Raw genomic sequence first — 14,127 nt, forward strand, 5'->3', positions numbered from 1 at the left:
GCCAAATTCAAAGACGTTTTGCGGACAGGAAATATTTGTTGTCATTTCTACATACAAGAAAGTAAAAATACTAACACTGCCATTTCCCAAGACTCTGTCTTTCATCCCCTCATCTCTCCGCCCTGGCTCTGTGCTCTTTGCACCTCTCAGCTTCTGCAGCTGCTGCAGGCGGTGCCCCTTCCACCCTCCCCATCACTACACTCTCCCTAGCTGCCTGCTGCCGGTCAGAGGAAAACCAAAGTCTGCCCTTGCCTCACTCTCCATGGGCCTCCAGCACATGCGGCCTCCTAGATGTTGGCTGTCCCACCAGCCCAGCCACCACTCGGCCTTTCGGCGTCTCCCTGTGCCATCCTTCCTCCTGACCCACCCCATCCTCTCTCCTAAATGAGGCCTTCCTCGGCTACTGAGGCCCACACTGATCTCTTTCCTTGTTCTATGTCTCGAGTCTCCCTGTTTTGATGTCTTTCCTGTTCCGTGTGTGAGATCAGAAACTCCTGAATGGTAGGAAACAAGCTTCATACAAGTCTCTCTCCCCACAATGCCAAGCACCTTGCTAGGGCCACGGTGTGTGTTCAGTAAGTACCAGCTGAAGCCAGAAGCCACAGCAACTTTAGCTGAGATCAGATCCAATGTTATTAAACAGCTGAGAGAAGGGATGGGAGAGTGCCTGGTATTAGCCCCTGCCGCCCGCCCGGCGCTGAGCTACGTGCTTTACACGTGCTATCTGCTTACTCCTCACGCCCTTCCTCCCAGGCAGACACTGTTATCACCCCCACTTCAGGAGAGAGTCAGAAACTCACCAGGTCACACAGTGAGTGGAAGCCCAGAGGCAGGGCTGACGGAAAGCCCAGTTCCCCCGCGTACCACCCTCCTCCTTCCCTGCCGTACCTTGTGTGTGTCCTCACGGACTTCCTTATTGAAACGTTTCACCATCCTCCGAAGATGTGTCTCAAGCTCCGTTTTTATCTTTTCACTGCAATGCACATTGAAAAATCCGAGAATGAAGGGGGAAGCCCGACCCCACTCTCCCGTCAACGCCTCTCAGCTGCGATGACTCAGGCTGTGCTACTCAGCAGACCTGCGGGCCGGCTGTTCCTGCTTCTCCTCACCCGCGAGCCCTGGCCCAGGACATTCCCTCCCCTCGGCCTGCACCCGTCCCGCCTCCCAAGCACGCTCCAGGGCCTGTCCTCCAGGACGTCCCCTCTGAGCGTCCCACCCCCGGGACTGACCGCCTCCTCGGCACGCACTGCCTTTACGTCAAGTTAGCACATGCTCATTTGTGTGATGCTGTTCTGCTGTAAAATCTCTCTCATGTCTGTGTCCCAAGCATCTTGAAGAAAACCTGAGGCTTCTTGACTGCTATTGTCTCCCTCCTTCATGCCTAATAATGTGCCCATCACATGGGGGACTCAGGAACCAATTAACCACCAGGAGACGCACTCCATATGGCCCGGCCGCCAGGGGCTGCAGAGGGCCTGGGGACCCTGGAGAGAAGTGGGGACCCCAACCACGGTGGGCACCGCCGCAGGCCCTGCAGTGACGTGGGGAGACGAGCAGCAATGCCGAGTCAGCCTGAGGGATGCAGATCGTGGCGCATCCACTCACAGCTGAAATGTTACTTAACCTCTCTGAGTCTCCGGCTCCTCCTTCGCACACTGCGCTAAAGATGGAGTAAGATAACGGGCAACCTGCAGAGCCCTTGGCGCACCTCCTGCCCTAGCCCGGACACACAGGTGTCTCCTTCAAGTCCTAAAGGTGAGCCCAGGGCTCTCTCACGTAACGCTCCCGACAACTCTGACACTCAGCCCGGGTCTCCTATGTGTTTTTCATTGAGGAGCAGCTGCCGGTGACGATACGTGACAGGAATCTAGAAGCAAGTGCTTAATCGTACCTTCTTTCTCTTGCCTTCAACTGCTCCGGTGTTTCAATTTCTATCTCCACGGGCTTCATGGGCAGAGCAGATGTAGACAAGGCTGAGCTTTCCCCCACGTCACCCGGCATGGGCTCACTAACTTCTATAAACAGTAATTTTTAAAATCAATAATAATAGTTATCGTTATAATAGGTACTGTACCAAACAAAATCGAGGTTCTGCTGGGATGGAGCAAGTGAGGAATGGGTGTGAGGTAGGAAACCGTAGAGACCGTGCTTTGAGTTCCTAGGAAATGCCAGGCCCCGTGCTCTTACAATCTAATTGTCTCATTAACCTGCACAAGAACCCAGAGAAACGGCCCTCAGGGGAAGAACCTTGGGCACAGAGATAGTGAGGTGAATTAGATACAGACCCCTGGTATCATGGAGCTAATGCTCATGTGTGTGTGTTTTAGTAGAGACTTAGGGAACAATTTCCTGTTCTCTGTATCACTATGGTAACGCTCACAAAAATTTGCTTTGTAGAGAGGCATGACTTCCCGATTCAACTGTAAACTTCTACTGAAAACATGGCAAGGCATGCATCTTCATCTCTTTCTCCGCTACACTGCTTATGAACACCAGCTGAAATAAATTAAATTTGCTGACTGTGAACTTCATTAGCAAAGTTCCTTTCAAAGCAGCTCTGGGCCTAGAAGCAATGACACCCCCTGGCAATGACAACACCCAGTGCCAAGACCTTGGTTTCTATGTACCAGTTCCTACTAAAATGAAACAGGGCTTCTTAGAGAGAAAAAAGGCCAATTCCAGGTCTGCAGCAAGGAGAGTACAGAGAGATCCTGGAACATCTTATTGTGCCAAAGAACAAAAACATTCTCAGAAACTAATGAAGCCATGTCAAAAGGGCTCTGTAGGGTAGCTAGGTTAAAGGGGCTCCTGCTCGCCAAATGTGGGACAATCCAAAGATCAAAAAGTGTAATGATGATAACTGATAACATATTTGAATTTTTAAGTCCATAGTGATACCCAAAATAAATAAATACAATTCTTAAAAGGCAAAGCTCTTCTTTACAGATCAAAGTCAGCTAATAAATATACATGAGATGACAGAATCAAAATATTGCCACTTTGCAATGCTCAATATAATAATCTTTGATTCAGTCAAGATCACTGACACTTGCTAAAACCATTAAGTAGAAAGTGACTGGGGAACAGGATATTCACACAGAATCAGAGTCCCACTAGAGATGGTAAATTACAAAAGGAAAATGTACCTTTACATTGGCACAATCAGGCAGTACCACAGACATGGTCAAACTTAGCATCAGTAGTGGAACAACCTGACATTAGATGCCTCTTAATGGATGCATTGTGAAGTACAAAGCTCTGAAGTGTTCCTGCCAAAAAATGTTTAATCTAAATATAACTAAGTCTTTGGACTCACCTTACAGTTTATAAGAAATCCAGGGGGCATTCAAACAAGTTTACCACCAACACAAACCAGAATATGAGACATTCTACAAAACAAGAGGCCAGGACTCTGCCAAAACAAAACAAAACGAAACAAAACAAAAAAACCCCAGTGCTATGAAAAGCAAAAAAAAAAAGAACGGAAAAAACAGTTATAAAGGATAGTTTTATAACAATTAGGGACTTAATCTAGGTGTGATAATGGCGTTTCATCATGCAAGAGAATGTCTTACTCGTAGGAGACGCACGCTGAAGCATTTACAAGTGAAGAGTCAGGATGTCTTCAACTTACTAGCACGTGGTTCCACAATGCAGATTTACAGAAGGAAAGATGCTGGTACATTCAAACGGCACAACGGTAAAGTCAGTGAGTCTAGGTGAACAGTGTATGGACTGCATGTTCAATTTTTTTTGTAGGTTTGAACATTTTCAAAATAAAAAGCTGGGAAAGAAAAATCACGCTAGGGATGGTGACATTAGGGGCTATGTATTGTGAGTATGTGATGCACCAGGCCCATCACATTTTCCCACAACAACCCTGGAGCCTAGACTGTGCCCAGCTCACAGTAAGTGTTCGATGTTTACCAACTGTCACCAGTGGAAAAACTCAGCTTGGACAGCTAGAGTTACTCACTCACCCAGCTGCACAAGCGGCAGAGCTGGCCTCTGAGCCAGGTATGAGCACCCGCAAAGCCCGGGCTCTCTTTATGAGATGATGCGGCTTCTCTATCTCATGATCCCCTCCATGGAGCACCGCCAGAGGAAGAGAACACACAACGTTCTTTGCTAACCTGGTCATGAATTTTTCCTTACATCAAAAGCAAGTCCCCTACTGCAACTTTATCTTTGTCTTTATTAGTTTCAAAAGAAAAGGACAGGATTGCAGTGACATGACTCCAAACAGAATCAAACAGAAAAACAGGATCAAATAGTTCTGAGAACAGAGGAAGACACTTTACCTTCTACCTCTTCCCAGTCCTCCTCACTCTCTTCCTCGTCATCCCCTTCACCCCCACCTTTGTCCACAGCAGCCTCATTCTCTGGACGGTGCACCTTCTTGCGGGCACTCGGGAACTCCCTGTGTAGAGATCACAGGAAGGAAGATGAAGAAAGCTCAGATATCCTAGGGCTATGTTTAAACTAAACTCAACTTTAAGGACTCCTTCTATTTACTGAGAAACTATTGCAATTAGTTGATGATTTGTGAGCTCTGAGCCTCACTTCCTCCATGAGCCCGGGTCTCAAGTTCCCATCAAGGTGTGCTCTGGGGGTGCTTCCCTGGTGGCGCAGCGGTTGAGAATCCGCCTGCCAATGTAGGAGACATGGGTTCGAGCCCTGGTCCGGGAAGATCCCACATGCCGCGGAGCAACTAAGCCCGTGTGCCACAACTACTGAGCCTGCGCTCTAGAGCCCACGAGCCACAACTACTGAGCCCTTGTGCCACAACTACTGAAGCCCGTGCGCCTAGAGCCCGTGCTCCGCAACAAGAGAAGCCACTGCAATGAGAAGCTTGTGCACCGCAACGAAGAGTAGCCCCCGCTCGCCTCAACTAGAGAAAGCCCGCGCGCAGCAACGAAGACCCAACACAGCCAAAAATAAATAAATAAATAAATTTATTAAAAAAAAAAAAAAAAGATGTGCTCTGATCATGGGTCTCACACTAGATGTGCTGTCAAAACAGGAGGAACATGATGAACCTACAACCTAGAGCTGTGTGAAGGGGAACAGCTGTGTCTGTAAATCATACGGGGAAAGTTAGAAAAAACCACAAAAATAATGTGAGTCCCAAAAGTGAAAGCTGCGATGTCCGTGTGCACACATGTGCAGCCAGACGCCAGAAAGAAGAGGAGAGAATTCACATTTGTGGTTCCTACCATGACCCAGCTCAGAAGATTCTTTCCCCACCTCTGGGAAATAAGATGAAAGGAGACTGAGGTTGGTAGAATTTTAACTTCTAAGTAAGTGGGGATGTGACTGAACACAGGTGGGTCATAAGGAACACGGACAGCTGGAAGGGTAGGGAGAGAACTACGTAGATACGGAGCTGGCTAAATACTGGCTCAAGAGTCAACGGTTGCTAATATGTAATAAAATTCTGCAAATTCACACGTAAAATATGTTCAGGGAATTGAGTTACTTACAGCTTTTGTAAGACTGGACACATGGTATCCAGTGAGAATAGGACCCAAGATTTTACCGCAGACATTTAAAATAACAAGCCTCAGACTTCAGCTCTAAAAAGATAAACACTCCCTTTTCAGCCTGCCACTTCCTCTCAACACCACAGCAACAAAAACGCCCCCTTTGAGTAAAAGTGGCAGAAACGGCAACTCTTAACTGAGAGGGAAAGGGGGACCAGAGCTTCCCCTGGCAGCATCCTGGTCTGTTTGTGAATTTCTCTGCAGAAGGAATTCAACAAGTGGGGAGAGGCAACTGGGAAGCAGTAAGCTCGGAGGCATTCGCAGGAAATGTCTTAGGGCAAAGAAGAGACGGACGATGGTGGAAAATCCACGTGCTTCCTCGTGCTCCCTCCTACAGCTGCCCCGTCCTGGACTGCTTTCTGAGCCAGGACTGGAGGTTGCTGGAAAAGCTGACGCTGAGAGTGAGGGTTTACTTTTGAAACAAAGTAGAAACTCCTGCCTCTCTGTTTGTCCTCTTCCTCCCCCCTCCCCAATTTCCCTAGGAGGCAGATGATCAAGTGTTGATCGTTCACCACACATTAATATGTTCATTCACTGTCAAAGGCCCTGCCCTAGACGCCACGGGGCATACAAAAATGAACCAGTGTGGGTCCAGCCGTCTCAGAGCACACAGTGGTATATGGCACGGACACAAGTAAGTGTAACACAAGGCAGATAAGTTACACTCTTAAGAGATGCAGCAAGAAGTTTGAGGAGGAAAAGGGGGAGGAACCAATTAAGACTGTGGAGCGGATGACTTCTGCTCTGCATCTTGAAGGTGGAAGAAAGCGTTCCAGGCAGAAGGAAAAGCATGAGCACATCTCGAGTGAAGGAGGGAAGTCCAGCTGGGCAGGAGCGGAGCGTACCCGAGGAGAGCAGGACGGGACACGGCCAGAACGTCAGGGAAATGCCTCGTGTATGAAATGTCTTTGTGTGGTATAAGTAGCACTGGACCAGGAGTCAGAAGACCTAGGTCTCATCCTGGTTTTGGCCACCATCTAGCTGTGTAACCACGAATAAATCACTTTCTGCAAGCTGTTGTCCTCATCTGAAAAGTTTGGGAGGTAAACTATATAATTGCCAAGACTCTTTCCAGCTCTTACTAGTGGTCTGAGCTCTACCTAGGAGAGTTTAAAGATCCCACCTTTTCCACGGATCCCAGTGACAAGCAAAAAGAGCAGGTTTTCTTAGGCACACTTCCCTGATGGGAACAAGCAAGACCTGGTCAAGAGGTTTTCAGCCATCTCACCTGAAATCTTCCCCATCACTGAGGGCTTCATCCTTAATAACCTGAGGGTTTTCGGATTTAACAGTCACTTTGGCCGCTTTCTTTCTTGCTGGACCATCTGCTGGGCCCCCAGAATCACCGTAGCCCCTCTTCCTCTTTCCTCGTGAAACTTTTGAGAGAAGGCTCTTCTTTAGAGGTTTCTCATCTTCAAAGACATCTAGATGACCACACAGAACATGATAAGGGACAACAGGAAAGGTGGAGACACTGTAGCTTCATGGGCAGGGTCATGAGAAGTCCTCTTTGGTAACCTCCCTCTAAACCTCCGTCACCATCCCATGTTTGGTCAGCAACCAGCTTTCAGCCTCTTCCCACCTCCAGCTGGTCTACACTCTACACTCTTCCTTTATCAGCACTGTATTCTACTCCTCCTAAGACTATAGACACACCACCACATGACTCATACAACCTGAACTGCAAACCTTAAATTTCAGCTAATATCCAGCAAGGAAAAGGCGTCAATCCATTAATTAACACCTTGCTTATTTACTACCTGCCAAGACTAATTATTTATTTTAGGGATAATCCACTCCTATTAAGTGCAATGTTTCAAGTTCATAAACATGTCCGAGTTTCCAGTTTTACCACAACCGATTTCTCCTAATCTAAGTTTCTGTCATCTTTCAAACCCAAACACTACTCAAAACACATACATTATGAAATCTTTCCAATCTTACCTCAATGCCACTCTCAGCAAACTTAGGGTTGGAATGAGTTAGCAGTAACTCAAAAATAACTTTATTTTCTCAAAATAATTATTGTTTCCTTTTTTTGTTAAAGGGAAATATATAAAATGCATAAACTGTTGGTTTTAGTTCAACTAAGGTATCTAAAAGCATGATCTCCTTATTAACATATATTACTATTATATATATTTATAATATGTATTAATATGACAGGGGAGTATTTTTCTATTCTATTATAAATATATTCATGCAAATTATCTTGAATCTGAAATAAATCATCTTCTTTTGCTGCTGCACAACTCTGCTTCAATTAACTGTGGAAAACAAAAATACCCTAGCCTTTATTGAGGTTCCAAAAGGAGCTGCAATATTAACCTAAAATATCAAATTAATTCATTCCTTTCCTCTATGGTTTGTCCTGCTGACTCTCTGGATAGGTATTTATATTCCCCAAGAATACAGTTTTGCATGGCGGGAAAAGACTCTCCCTTTTGATCTAAATAAAATCATAATTTTAATAAATTTCACCTTATAACAGCATTTGTTTTAACGCTGGTTAAAATCACTGATTCAGTTCTGTTTCTTTAAAATATTTTATAAAAGAAGAAATTTATGCATTCCCAGGTTTTAAACATTTTAATGGAAACAAAATATTTCAAAATTAGTTATTTATAATCTGGAAACAGATTTCTTATTTCAAGGCCAGAATTTGTTTAAAAGTTTATTTATGACTTGACAGTTTGGTAGGGCACCCTTAAAATCAGGATTTCTAGATCTTACAGTGGTTTTTAGCCCTCTGTTAGTAAGCAAAGATGCTAAATACTTCACTTTACTAATCTAAAGATGCAGGTGGGAGGTTGCTCCAGAAGCACTATTTCTTCCTCACCAAAACTACTTGGTTGGTTAAAAGGCAAAGCTGTGTATTTTTGTACTTTGAAGAGAGAGGTCGAGGAGTTAAAAGTGAGAACAAGGGAAACAAACTGTGAGTCAAAAAAATGTTCATAGTATCATTATTCATAATATCCAAAATTTTTAAAATCTGAATGTCTATCCATTAGATAAGCATCAATTATGGTACAGTCACACAATGATATATAATTCAGTCATCTTCTAAGACAAAGAAAAATGATATATGATAAAATGCTAAGAATGCAAAATTGTTTTAATAGTATACTTTCTACTACACACACAAAAAAACACAGACTAGAAGGAAATACACTATTATTTAGTGGTGGCTGTTTCTGGATGGTAGACATACAGATGACATTTTTTTCTTTATTCTTTGCTGTTTTTTTTTTTGTTTTTGGTGCCACAGTATCAAGAGGCTATTATCCACGCAAATGGCAACAAAAAGATAGCTGGGGTAGCAAGACTTGTATCAGACAAGATAGACTATAAAACAAAGTCTATAATAAAAGACAAAGGACATTATATAATGATAAAGAGGTCAATACAAGAAGATATCATTCATAAACATATATGAACCTAACATAGGAGCACCTGAATATATACAGCAAATATTAACAGAAATAAAGGGAGAAATTGACAGCAGTACAATAGTGGGGGACCTTAACACCCCCGCTTACATCAACGGACAGATCATTCAGACAGAAAATCAATAAGGAAACAGTGACCCTGCGACTTCCTTGGTAGCACAGTGGTTAAGAATCTGCCTGCCAATGCAGGGGACACAGGTTTGAGCCCTGGTCCAGGAAGATCCCACATGCCACGGAGCAACTAAGCCTGTGTGCCACAACTACTGAGCCTGTGCTCCAGAGCCCATGTGCCACAACTACTGAAGCCCGTACGCCTAGAGCCCATGCTCTGCAACGAGAGAAGCCACTGCAATGAGAAGCCCACACTGCAATGAAGAGTAGCTCCCGCTTGCCGCAACTAGAGAAAGCCTGCGCACAGCAACGAAGACTCAACACAGCCATAAATAAATAAATAAATAAATGGGGGAAAAAAAGGAAACAGTGACCTTAAATGACACATTAGACCAGATGGACTTAATAGATATCTGCAGGACATTCTGTCCAAAAACAGCAGAATACACATTCTTTCCAAGTGCACGTGGAACATTCGCCAGGATAGATCACATGCCAGTGCCAGAACAAGTCCCCCAAAATTCAAGAAGACTGAAAATGTATCAAGCATCTTTTCCAATGACAACAGTATGAAACTAGAAATCAGTTACAGGAAGAAAAAAGAGAAAAAGACAAACACATGGAGACTAAACAAGATGCTACTAAAAAACAAAAACAAAAAAACCAATGGATGAATCATGAAATCAAAGAGGAAATTGGAAAATACCTTAAGACAGTGAAAATAAAAACACAATTTTACAAAATCTACAGGATGCAGCAAAAGCAGTTCTAAGAGGGAAGCTTACAGCAATACAGGCCCACCTCAAGAAACAGGAAAAATCTCAAACAACCTAACCTACCATCTAAAGGAATTAGAAATATTACTCAGCCATAGAAAGAATGCAATTTTGCCATTTGCAACAACATGGAGGGTATTATATTTGGTGAAATAAGACAGAGAAAAACAAATACTGTGTTTTCCCTTATATGTGGAATCTAAAAAATAAAACAAATGAACAAATATAACAAAACAGAAACAGACTCAGATACAGAGAACAAATTAGTGGCTACCAGTGGGGAAAGGGGTGGGGGAAGAGGCAAGATAGGGGAAGAGGATTAAGAGGTACAAAGGACTAGGTATAAGATCAGTAAGTTAACAAGGATGCAATGCATAGCACAGGGAATACAGCCAATATTTTATAACTTTATATGGAGTGAAGTCCAATATCAAATATCAGATCACTGTTGTACATCTGAACTAATATTGTAAGTCAACTATAATTAAAAAAAAAAAGAAAAAGAGGTCATTTTCCAGGACTCTCCAAGATCTAGAGCTGTCTACTTCAGTCAGCCCTCCGTATCCCCCTGGTTCTGAATCCACAGATTCAACCACCCTCAGATTGAACTTTGGTTGAATCTGCAGATGTGGAACCAGAGGATACGGAGGGCTGACTGTACTACACTGTTACGTAAAGGATTTGAGCATCCGCACATCTTAGTATACACGGAGGCTGTGAAACCAATTCTCTGCAGATACCAAGGGACAACTGTCTAACCAGCCTCCTTGACCTTAACCAAGTTATTTCAGCAGGGCATGAATTAACCACTGGGGCTTGCTTGGCCAGCCACTGATTTACTAACAAAAACACCTGCTTAGAACTGCCAGCAGCACCTCATGGCACTAAGAATAAAATACAACCTCCTTAGTTTGGTCTCCAACCTAAGGGTCCTACTCATGTCTCTCACCTCAATTCCAAAACATTCCCTCCTATGGGTCTTTAAACTTACTGATTCCTCTGCCCAGAGCTCTCTTCCCCCACAACGTCTTACAAAAGGCTCCTTCATTACAGTCAGTAATTGGCTCAAAGTGCCACGTCTTCACACAGGCCTTCCTTGACCACTGATTCTGACAGCCGCTTCTTCCCTGTCCCCATGTCAGCTTTATTACAGCAACCTGTTCTACCTTCTTCATTGGTCTTATCACCATGTGAATTTATTTTTTAACTTACTTGTCCTACCTACTCTTCCCCAAAGATTACAGGCATCATGAGAGCAGGAACCTTGCCTATCCTGTTCACTGCTATAATTCCAGTGCCTAGAACAGGGCCTGAAAATAGCAAGTGCTCAGTAAGTCTCTGTTGAAGGAGTTAATGAACTACATCGATGAAGGATTTAACATTGAGATTAAATATGGAGAAACCAGAGGTGCCCTAATGGAAACAAAGATATAATGTGGAAGACTATTTTCTTTGTCCCCAGTTGTTGAAAGCAGCCAAGTGTCATCTTCATGTGCATGCACCGAGGTGCTGGTAAAACTCACACTATGGTGCTGTTAGACAGTACACTGGAGAGTCACCAAATCAGTGTCACCTGCGGCCAAAACCACAACCAAATTGCTCCTCTACCCAACCACATCAAAGCTGATAACTCTTCCCGGAAGCTACCTTGGAAACTTACTGCAGCTCCACTGGCTCGCAGAGCGTGAGTGAAGCTTAAGTGCATCCTTGCCTACGTGCAGGCTGAATTGATATGAGCTAGCCCATCTGATTACCTCACCGGGACCATGCCAGGAGCCTTACGGGATGAAAATTCACAGCCATCCAGCAGGTTAGAATTAAGTTTCACAGACGAGGTCCAGAGAGGCTAAATTATTTGCACCAAGTCATTTACCCAAGCACATGTAACTACTAAACGTTGGAGCTATACCAACCTGGTGCCAAGGCGAAGTGTTTAGCTGGGAGGAATGCTACCCGAGCTGGTGGCATTTCCAATACCTTTTGATTTCAAAAAAAATTTTTAATTGCCACGTATGCAGAACACATTCCCTCTGACTAGAATGACAACCCCTTTTCACAGCCGTTTGCTGAAATATTACCTATTCTTCAAGTCGCAGACCAAACATAACTTCTTCAGAGAGCATTTCCCAATCTCTCCTGATTATTCCTTCAGAAGTCAGAAAGCATTATACCTTCTCCCATGAAATCACACGCTGTCTTGGATATTTTTTTGGTAAATGTGAACACTACGCTGCTCTAATCTCCAAGAAACCTCTATCTCCCATGTCACCTAGCTCGTGTGCAGCAGACATTAGGTACTCAAAAATTGTTACCGGAATGAGTCAATGAATAAAATGGAACTTGTAGTATTAACTGTGAGGTAAATCACCTTTTAAGTTTAGAAATGGTTACCACTGGACTATTTCCTAATGGATAATGGCCTTAAAATATGTACAGAATCACAGAATTACTGAATCTATGTCACAGGAGCCCTTGCTGGTGACCTAGGCTAATTGTCTACCCAGTTATATCAGGTACCCGAGAAATCCCTTCTACAGCATGCATTATGCAATTGTTTATAATATTTATTGAGCACTTAGTATACGTAGAGAAGGGGGGGAGGACAAAATAGGATACAGCAAAAAAATAAGACATGTTTTCATAAGCTTAAATTCCGGTAAGACAGGTCAAAAAGGAAGCAAATAAATTAACAAGATCATTACAGATGTGACATAGGCTGTCAGAGCCTCTGTGACAAGGGGTACCTGGGAGAGACCACCTTAGGCAGGATACTCGAGGAGTGCCTGGGTTGAGACCTGGAGGAACAGAAGTGAGCCACGGCAAAAGCCACAGAAGAACATTCTAGGGAGAAGGAACATCAAAGGCAAAGGCTCAGGTGAAAAATAACAGCGTATCTGAGGAACCGAAGGGAGGCCAACAAGGAGGGTATCTGGCAAAGAAGACAGTGGTAGCAGACAACAGAAGAAGCAGGAGCCAAAACATGTAGGATCTCGTAAGCCATGGTGAGGAATCTGGATTTTATGCCAAGAGCAATGGGAAGCCACAGAGGATGTGAAGTAGGAGCATGGCAAGATCTGATTTTTTTTTTAAGATCACTTGTGCCGCTGCATGGAGAACTCCTGCCGTGGTGAGGGATGAAAGGAAGTAAGGAGGCCAGTGAAGAGGCAACTGCAGTCGCTCAATTGAAAAGTGAGGGTGGCTTGGGCAGGGGGTGTGGCCACGGAAATAAAGAGAAGTGGAGAGATTGAAGATATGGTTCTGAGGTTGAACTAACAGGACTTGCTGAAGGGCTGGAGGTGTGCGTGTAAGGAAGAGGAGGGGTCTGCTTTAACAAGTGAAGGGATCAATTACTGAGAAGGGGAGAAGTGGGGAAGGGGCAGGTTTAACAGGGGAAAATCAAGAGTTTTGCTTTGCCCAGGGCAAATATAAGAAGCCTATTCGATATGCACGTGAAGAAGTCAGGTGGGATCCGAAGCTGGGGCTCTGAAGTGAGATTTGGCTGAAGGTACTATTCAGATCTGCACACTCCAGCACTCTAAGTACTGGTCCGTTCGTCTTGTGGGGACACAAAACAACTGCAGTGCCTCTTGCCTATTCACCCTCTGCATCTACCAGGAGGCCGGACTTGATCCTGCGGGTGACGCGGAGCAGGAAGAGGCTGAGCAGGGGAGCTCGCGGTCCGGCCGGGCTCCGCGGAACCGCTCAGGGCGCATCGCTCCCGGCACGGAAGGCAAAGACGCAGCGACGTCGGGGAGGCCCAGGGCAGCTGCATGCCGCCTGCCTCCCGCGGTCACCGGAACGCCGTCTCGCTGGCGCAGGTGGGCGCGGGGTTGCCTCGCCCGCACCTGCAGGAGGCCGGCCTCGCCCTCCCCCACCCGGCCTGCCTCCCGCCCTCCTCCAGCCTCTCCCCCTAAGCCCGGCTGGACCTCGCTCTCACCCGCCTCCTTCTCCTCGCGCCTGGCTTTGCTCTCGCCCTTGGCAGTCTGGCCGCGTGACTCACGTCCCCGCGGCTCCCTGCCCGCGGCCATCTGGCTGCGCAACTCGCGTCCCTGCGGCTCCCTGCCAGCCGTGCGCTTCCGAGCCATCTTTGCCTGGGCAGGACTGGCCTGGCGCTTGACGCACCGCGCCGCCGCGGGACGCTGCCCGCGCGCTGGCTCCGCCCCTAGGCGGGGCGAGGCACGGCCACGCCCCCTCACGGAGACACCAGGTACCCAATTTCCCGCCCCCCCAACGTCGGCGCCCCTGATA

At 45.6% G+C, this 14,127-nt stretch overlaps 1 protein-coding gene across 1 annotated transcript in view; it reads right to left on the bottom strand.

The window, feature by feature from the left end:
• The window catches only part of XPC (XPC complex subunit, DNA damage recognition and repair factor), a 34,528-nt gene extending 20,426 nt beyond the window's left edge, over nucleotides 1–14,102 (bottom strand). The window contains exons 1-5 of the mRNA XM_082345201.1: nucleotides 13,817–14,102; nucleotides 6,772–6,967; nucleotides 4,302–4,420; nucleotides 1,892–2,015; nucleotides 889–973 (exon numbers count right to left, since the gene is read on the bottom strand). Coding sequence (XP_082201327.1) covers nucleotides 889–973; nucleotides 1,892–2,015; nucleotides 4,302–4,420; nucleotides 6,772–6,967; nucleotides 13,817–13,964 — 672 coding nt within the window. The 5' untranslated portion in view covers nucleotides 13,965–14,102. The remainder of the gene's footprint in view (nucleotides 1–888; nucleotides 974–1,891; nucleotides 2,016–4,301; nucleotides 4,421–6,771; nucleotides 6,968–13,816) is intronic.
• Nucleotides 14,103–14,127: the final 25 nt, after the last annotated feature.

The sequence above is a fragment of the Balaenoptera borealis genome (genome assembly GCF_965194805.1).
Source record: "Balaenoptera borealis genome assembly, chromosome: 12".
Taxonomy (NCBI): Eukaryota; Metazoa; Chordata; class Mammalia; order Artiodactyla; family Balaenopteridae; genus Balaenoptera; species Balaenoptera borealis.